The sequence below is a fragment of the Coregonus lavaretus genome, assembly GCF_964263955.1.
Source record: "Coregonus lavaretus genome assembly, chromosome: 28".
Lineage (NCBI taxonomy): Eukaryota > Metazoa > Chordata > Actinopteri > Salmoniformes > Salmonidae > Coregonus > Coregonus lavaretus.
The window spans coordinates 40,588,765-40,597,816 of record NC_140015.1 but is presented as its reverse complement, the minus strand read 5'-3'; the positions used below and the strand labels follow the sequence as shown (position 1 = coordinate 40,597,816).

General features: G+C 40.2%; 1 protein-coding gene across 1 annotated transcript in view; it reads right to left on the bottom strand.

The window, feature by feature from the left end:
* Window positions 1–5,716: 5,716 nt before the first annotated feature.
* LOC311103281 (calcium-responsive transcription factor-like) overlaps window positions 5,717–9,052 on the bottom strand; it is a gene marked incomplete at its 3' end in the record, with an annotated part of 25,618 nt that continues 22,282 nt past the window's right edge. Inside the window, exon 6 of the mRNA XM_084144812.1 lies at window positions 5,717–5,758. Coding sequence (XP_084000938.1) covers window positions 5,717–5,758 — 42 coding nt within the window. The remainder of the gene's footprint in view (window positions 5,759–9,052) is intronic.

The window sequence follows — 9,052 nt, the reverse complement described above, 5'->3', positions numbered from 1 at the left end:
TATGTCCATAGAAGACTCACCGCTAATCCGCCAACCACCGCGATCGCTTAACCGCTCACCATTGGTCGGTTATACTGTCAATCATGTATTGAGGATGATGAATGGCCAATCGCGTTCATGATTTGCCTACGAGGTGCCGGTTAAATCAAATCTGCTTTCAGGCAGAGAGGAAGAGGCGAAGCGAGAGGTTTTACCCCGCCCCAAATCTGTCCACGAAAATGTTTGTATGGAGGTCAATGAGTGTCGAATTTGGTCAACAAAAAATGTAATTGCTAAATTGCTACTTATAGGCTTATTTGATCTAATAAAATGTTGTAATGGTTAGGTTGTTACAAATGCACTGGTATAAGTGGACGCACGTGGCATTTTGGCAACTTTGAAAAAACCCACTTTATATCAAGTGGTGTAGTGCTATTTTTTTAGGAGAGGAAGCGAAAAAATATGTAAATGACGTCATCATTTCCTCAATCAAAGTTTGTACCGACAGGTGTAGCCTTATGCAAAGCCTGTCATTACAATACTGTCCAACCCTGTTCCTGGAGAGCTGCCTTCCTGTATGATTTCACTGCAACCCCAGTTTTAACTAACCTGATTAATCTTATAAACTAGTTAATTAATAGAATACTTTAAAGTACTACTTAAGTAGTTTTTTGGGGGTATCTGTACTTTACTTTTTATATTTTTGACTACTTTTACTTCACTACATCCCTAAAGAAAATAATGTACTTTTTACTCCATACATTTTCCCTGACACCCAAAAGTACTGGTTACATTTTGAATGTTTAGCAGGACAGGAAAGTGGTCAAATTCACACACTTATTAAGAGAACGTACCTGCTCATCTCTACTGCCTCTGATCTGGAGAACTCAAGAAACACAAATGCTTTGTTTGTAAATTATTTCTGCATGTTGGAGTGTGCCCTCTGGTTTGCTTAATATAAGCAATTTGAAATTATTAATACTTTTACTTTTGGTACTTAAGTAAACATTTTTTAATTACATTTACTTTTGATACTTAAGTATATTTTAAATAAAATACTTTTAGACATTCACTCAAGTAATATTTTACTGGGTGACTTTCACTTTTCTTTCATTTTCTGTTAAGATATCTTTACTTTTACTCAAGTATGACAATTGGGTACTTTTCCACCACTGGAATCAGATTAAGGTTGGAATGAAAACCTACAGGATGGTAGCTCTCCAGGAACAGGGTTGGAGAGCCCTGTTATAGAATATGCATAAAATGTATCCTCCAATTGCAACGTCTTTCTATGCCCACACATATGGCCTCAATAAAAATAAAAATAATGTAATACCATCAAACACCAAGTTAGGCATACCTAATTAAAACATAGGCCATCATCACTATCAGTCGTGAATCATAATTCTTCACGCGTTACCGGTGAAACCGCATCTGCATGCCAATCATTTGATTGATCTCAATCAGTTTCATGGGAATAGTCTATGCATTGCGATCTTCTTGAATGACAGTTTCGTGAGCGAATCAGAGCAGATAGTGTTAACAAACTATTAGCCTTTCTTGTATTTTGTATCAATCAAAGCATATACCCTGCCTAGTGGCTCTTTTGAGTTTTGGCACGTTATACATTTTTTGACTATTCAGCTTCAGCTAATCATCCTAAAATGTCATTAAAAATTAGGTGTTTTTGGTGTAACAGTAACGTTATAGGCCTACTATGCTAAGCTATTATATTCGGTTCTGTTATGTAAAATAGGCTACTAATTAATCAGTATGTGATTTTGCGAGACATTGATTCAGCTTTGATCTAACTTGACTAAACGAGCACCATTGTGAGAAGTGATAATCATCTATTAGTAATAATAATAATAATAATAAGTGATGAGTAGGACTATTTGGCAACAGATCTTGATGAGGGTTATTTTTAAATGATTGGAGCGCCCTTCCTGGTTCTAAAAGGACAGCGCTAAATAAACTTTGATTTGATTAGCTTGAACACATGGCTACAATATACCATATTACAGAATTTAAAAAAAACTATCATAGAATTTATTTGCAAAGATGTAATCATCAAATGAATTGACCAAGTAGTGAACATAAATTATTACTAAGTAGAATTGCAGGAAAATCGTATTAAAACAGCCATAAAAATCAAGCTTTTTGTGTGGTGTATTCATGCCACTATAAACTATAACATAAATGCATTATTACCTCCAACTTGTCCCAATTCACACTTCCAATTTTCCACCCTGACATACCAAGGTAGAACTGTAGGCTACATGTACCCGTACAGTTGAAGTCGGAAGTTTACATACATTTAGGTTGGAGTCATTAAAACTCGTTTTTCAACCACTCCACACATTTCTTGTTAACAAACTATAGTTTTGGCATGTCGGTTAGGACATCTACTTTATGCATGACACAAGTAATTTTTCCAACAATTGCTTACAGACAGATTATTTCACTTATAATTCACTGTATCACAATTCCAGTGGGTCAGAAGTTTACACATACCCTAAGTTGACTGTGCCTTTAAACAGCTTGGAAAATTCCAGAAAATGATGTCATGGCTTTAGAAGCTTCTGATAGGCTAATTTACATCATTTGAGTCAATTGGAGGTGTACCTGTGGATGTATTTCAAGGCCTACCTTTAAACTCAGTGCCTCTTTGCTTGACATCATGGGAAAATCTAAAGAAATCAGCCAAGACCTCAGAAAAAAAATTCTGGTTCATCCTTAGGAGCAATTTCCAAACGCCTGAAGGTACCACGTTCATCTGTACAAACAATAGTACGCAAGTATAAACACCATGGGACCACGCAGCCGTCATACCGCTCAGGAAGGATACGCATTCTGTCTCCTAGAGATGAACGTACTTTGGTGCGAAAAGTGCAAATCAATCCCAGAACAACAGCAAAGGACCATGTGAAGATGCTAGAGGAAACAGATACAAAAGTATCTATATCTACAGTAAAACGAGTCCTATATCAACATAACCTGAAAGGCCGCTCAGCAAGGAAGAAGCCACTGCTCCAAAACCGCCATAAAAAAGCCAGACTACGGTTTGCAACTGCACATGGGGACAAAGATCGTGCTTTTTGGATAAATGTCCTCTGGTCTGATGAAACAAAAATAGAACTGTTTGCCCATAATGACCATCGTTATGTTTGGAGGAAAAAGGGGGTCGCTTGCAAGCCGAAGAACACCATCCCAACTGTGAAGCACGGGGGTGGCAGCATTATGCTGTGGGGGTGCTTTGCTGCAGGAGGGACTGGTGCACTTCACAAAATAGATGGCATCATGAGGAAGGAAAATGATGTGGATATATTGAAGCAACATCTCAATACATCAGTCAGGAAGTTAAAGCTTGGTCGCAAATGGGTCTTCCAAATGGACAATGACCCCAAGCATACTTCCAAAGTTGTGGCAAAATAGCTTAAGGACAACAAAGTCAAGGTATTGGAGTGGCCAACACAAAGCCCTGCCCTCAATCCTATAGAAAATGTGTGGGCAGAACTGAAAAAGCGTGTACGAGCACGGAGGCCTACAAACCTGACTCAGTTACACCAGCTCTGTCAGGAGGAATGGGCCAAAATTCACCCAACTTATTGTGGGAAGCTTGTGGAAGGCTACCCGAAATGTTTGACCCAAGTTAAACAATTTAAAGGCGATGCTAACAAATCATAATTGAGTGTATGTAAACTTCTGACCCACTGGGAATGTGATGAAAGAAATAAAAGCTGAAAGAAATAATTCTCTCTACTATTATTCTGACATTTCACATTCTTCAAATAAAGTGGTGATCCTATCTGACCTAAGACAGGGAATTTTTACTTGGATTAAATATCAGGAATTGTGAAAAACTGTGTTTAAATGTATTCGGCCAAGGTGTATGTAAACTTCCGACTTCAACTGTATCTCTAAAAACAAGGAAACTATTAACAACTCATTCTTTGCATATGTTACGCTAATGCTCAAAACCATATGCAATCATCTTCTCCTCATGAACCATACATCAGATTCACTCCAGATTCTTAGTCTTTAATGGTTTTGAGAAAAGATTATACCTGTATTATTACTGTACCTGTAGATGCATGTTAGCACATATGCTAATGATAAAAATACTTTCAAAAATCTTCTCATGAACCATGAATCAGATTGACTCTAGATTTGGTACATAGACTCAACGAATTAGCCTCTAAGGAATTTGAGAATGATTACTTGCTGCATTCAATGTCGGCCACACTACACCACTAGATGAAATGCCCTTACGTTGATGACTTGAAGTGGAAACTACGTTGATTCAACCAGGGATGGGCAAAAATGCAATTACAAGATACTATAAAGATCAATGTTTCAAAAATAAACTACAAAATATAATAAAGATCAATGTTTCAAAATAAACTACAAAATACTTGTATTTTAAAGTGTATTTAATTCAAGTACATTTATTTTGTATTTTAAAATACAGAAATACATTTGCAAGTAGCCAGCCCCAACAGCAACAACATTGAATACCCTCTAAATACCCCATCACCTACTGAATACCCCATCACCCCCTGAATACCCTCTAAATACCCCCTCCACCCCTGAATACCCCCTCCACCCCCAACATCCATCAATACCCCCAACCAACCCCTTTTACCACCTCAAAATACCCCACAATTAAACCCCCCTACCCCCAGCCACCCCTCAAATGCTCTTATCCACTCCCCTCCTACCTCCCATCCCCCTCAAATCCCCCCCCCCCCCCCCCCCAACCATCTGTTCTATATGCAACTTTACACTGACACCATCAACACCCCTTTTCCCCTGGACCCATTGCCATGACTGCATCATTGTGTGTTTTACTTGCTATGACTGTGATACAGTCTGTTGTTGTTTATCTACCTTAGTTTAGTGCACTGAAGTCACTCTGGATAAGAGTGTCTGCTAAATGACCACATTTATTAGTGAAAATTAACATACCAAAATGAACTGCAAAGTACAAGGGCAAAAAACTAAAAAGTGCATCCCTTAGGGTCCTCAGGACCAGGTATAAATAACCCTGATCTACAGTATGGTACAGTTTCTTTTCCAGAAGCCTGGTTCAGCTCTGGGCAGAGCTCTGGATCCAGCTCCCATATTAATCCTGATATCCCTAGACTCCCTGGGAGCGGGGCTTGGAGCAGGGCTTGGGGCGTGGCTTGGAGCAGGGCTTGGGGCGGGGCTTGGAGGGCTTGGGGCGGGGCTTGTGAATGGGATTTGGGCGTGGGTGGAATAGCCCGCCTTTTCCAGGAAGTCCTCCAATGATGAATGGCTGTGAATGATCATGAGCAACCCCCTACTGAGGCGATAGGTGTTGACCGGGTCGAAGCTCCTCAGGTCCTCGTGCTGGGTCACATAGACCTTATCCACTGTACTGTCTGGACGCATGCTGATGATGAGGCGGTCCATGTTGCTGTTATCTATGTGACCAGTGTAGTCCTTCCTGACATAATTAGGCATGGAATAAGATGCTGTGAGGTGGAGGTTGCCCACCTCATAGAATGGGTAGACATCATCAGGAAGCAGCTTCTTGCAGACATTGTTGTCACACTCCAGTCTGTTCTGGAAGTGATGGAAACCAAAGCCTCCCTCTTTCGGGTTGTACTTTGCAACCATCTGGTTGTCATTGTCGAAGACGATGTAATCATTGGCGAACCAGAAAAGGAGCTTGAGTCCATGCCTGGGCGAGGGACGACCAAACCTAGAAGCTCTAAGCTCCGCCATATTGTTCAATGTTCGAACCATGGTACCCCTGGGGGAGGGAGAGAGAGAGAGAGAGGGGGAAAGGGATAGAGAGAGAGAGAGAGAGAGAGAGAGAGAGAGAGAGAGAGAGAGAGAGAGAGAGAAGAGAGAGAGAGAGTAAGAGAGAGAGTAAGAGAGAGAGAGAGAGAGAGAGAGAGAGAGAGAGAGAGAGAGAGAGAGAGAGAGAGAGAGAGAGAGGAGGAGAGGAAAACAGAAAGCATTAAATAATAGAGTTCATGTTGATACAGTTAAGTTACCTTCCATATATTAGCCTCTGCTAGGAGGTCTGAACCTTTATGGCACAGGAGTGCACTACTGTGGATGTTCCCTAAATCACTACCCTGGCAATAGTGTTACAGGCTTTGGATTTTCCATTCATATTTCGAGGTTAGATGGTAGCACGTTAGCACGTTAGCACGTGGGGAGCACCGATTGGTGTCACCTCGTTAGTCAGTATGTGTTACACCAGTTCTGGCTTGTCACTCTCATTAGTCGGAAGGTGTTTCACCTGTTGTGGCCCTGGTGATATTTAAGTGGCTGGCCCAGTTCTCCAGTTGTCTTGAGCGATGTGGAGGGTTAACATCTAAAGTTGTCTTGAGAGATGTGGAGGGTTAACATCTTTAGTTGTCTTGAGAGATGTGGAGGGTTAACATCTTTAGTTGTCTTGAGAGATGTGGAGGGTTAACATCTTTAGTTGTCTTGAGAGATGTGGAGGGTTAACATCTTTAGTTTTCTTGAGAGATGTGGAGGGTCAACATCTTTAGTTGTTTTGAGAGATGTGGAGGGTTAACATCTTTAGTTGTCTTGAGAGATGTGGAGGGTTAACATCTTTAGTTGTTTTTGAGAGATGTGGAGGGTTAACATCTTTAGTTGTCTTGAGAGATGTGGAGGGTTAACATCTTTAGTTGTTTGAGAGATGTGGAGGGTTAACATTCTTTAGTTGTCTTGAGAGATGTGGAGGGTTAACATCTTTAGTTGTCTTGAGAGATGTGGAGGGTTAACATCTTTAGTTATCTTGAGAGATGTGGAGGGTTAACATCTTTAGTTGTTTTTGAGAGATGTGGAGGGTTAACATCTTTAGTTGTCTTGAGAGATGTGGAGGGTTAACATCTTTAGTTGTTTTGAGAGATGTGGAGGGTTAACATCTTTAGTTGTCTTGAGAGATGTGGAGGGTTAACATCTTTAGTTGTCTTGAGAGATGTGGAGGGTTAACATCTTTAGTTGTCTTGAGCGATGTGGAGGGTCAACATCTTTAGTTGTCTTGATAGATGTGGAGGGTTAACATCTTTAGTTGTCTTGAAAGATGTGGATGGTTAACATCTTTAGTTGTCTTGAGAGATGTGGAGGGTTAACATCTTTAGTTGTCTTGAGAGATGTGGAGGGTCAACATCTTTAGTTGTCTTGAGAGATGTGGAGGGTCAACATCTTTAGTTGTCTCTCCCTATTTTCATTTCTAGACTAAATCCTTTATCTGATAGTTCCTGGTTACATTTTGCTCCACTTTGTGGTTTACTTCCTGTCTTTCAGTTTGGGTTTTTTATTTTGTTTGCCTCTTCTTGGGCAGATTTAGTGGGTCTCATAGTGGGTCTCATAGTGGGTCTCATAGTGGGTCTTTTAGGTCCCAGTTGTTGTTGCTAGTCATCTTCCTGTGGACAGCCCCCATGAGTGTCTTTCAGAACCCCTCCTAAAACCCCACCTGTTCGTTGTGGTTGTTGTCAGTGACTCTTTGTTAGTTCCCCCTTCTGTTTGAGCAACAATTTTTGGGGTTTTCTTGCTGTGGAATGTGACAATAGGACAGTTGTTATCATTGGCCTAAAATAGCTGTGGTAACCTAGTAACGTTAGCACTCTTGACGATTATCATTAAACGTCATCAACATGAACAGCCCAGCAGGTTTGAACACATTTTCACTCACAAGAATTTGGCAGCACAGCATCTAGAGACAATACACTGTAAATGAGTCCCAAATGGCACCCCATTCCCTATATAGTGCACTTCTTTTGAACAGGGCCCCATAGGGAATAGGGTGTAATTTGGGACAAAGCCTGGATGATACAAGTGTTGGTTTGAAAATACAATCTCCTAAAGGATCCAGGAACATGAAACTTCAGGGAAATAAAATAATTTACAACCTAACAATGAATGTGAGGTTTAAACAGTTACAAAAAAGTATGTTATAAACAGAGGGAATATCTGTCACTCTTACTGTACAATGTTTTAATGTAGAAAAAGGGTTGATATATATTTTCAACCTGCTTCCAATAATGTCAAGTTATTAAAGTATAATACATTTTGATAATAATGCTTTATTATTCTGAAAAACGTAATATAAAAAAATTATGTAAATTTTCACTGAGTGATCAAAGCATTAGGAACACCTGCTCATTCCATGATATAGACTGACCAGGTGAATCCAGGTAAAAGCTATGATCCCTTATTAATGTCACTTGTTAAATCCACTTCAATCAGTGTACATGAAGGGGAGGAGACAGGTTAAAGAAGGATTGTTAAGCCTTGAGACAATTGAGACATGGATTGTGTATGTGTGCCATTCAGAGGGTGAATGGGCAAGACAAAATATTTAAGTGCCTTTGATCGGGGTATGGTAGTAGGTGCCAGGCGCACCGGTTTGAGTATGTCAAGAACTGCAATGCTTCTGGGGTTTTCACACACCAAGAATGGTCCACCACCCAAAGGACATCCAGCCAATTTGACAACTGTGGGAAGCATTGGAGTCAACATGGGCCAGCATCCCTGTGGAACGCTTTCAACACCTTGTCGAGTCCATGCCCCAATGAATTGAGGCTGTTCTGAGGCCAAAAGGGGGGGCAACTCAACATTAGGAAGGTGTTCCTAATGGTTTGTACACTCAGTGTATATATATTATATAATTGATTTTGAATCACGTCCCTTAGCTAGTTAGATTATAACTATTGTTGTATCTGATAAACAATAAAACTGGAGAGCAGACCTAGATGAACTCAGATTAGATCAGACCTAGATGAACTCAGATTAGAGCAGACCTAGATGAACTCAGATTAGATCAGACCTAGATGAACTCAGATTAGATCAGACCTAGATGAACTCAGATTAGAGCAGACCTAGATGAACTCAGATTAGATCAGACCTAGATGAACTCAGATTAGAGCAGATCTAGATGAACTCAGATTAGAGCAGACCTAGATGAACTCAGATTAGATCAGACCTAGATGAACTCAGATTAGATCAGACCTAGATGAACTCAAATTAGATCAAATAAAGCATCAAGTTGTTAATTGTGAGTTAGATTCAGGCATAATCCTTC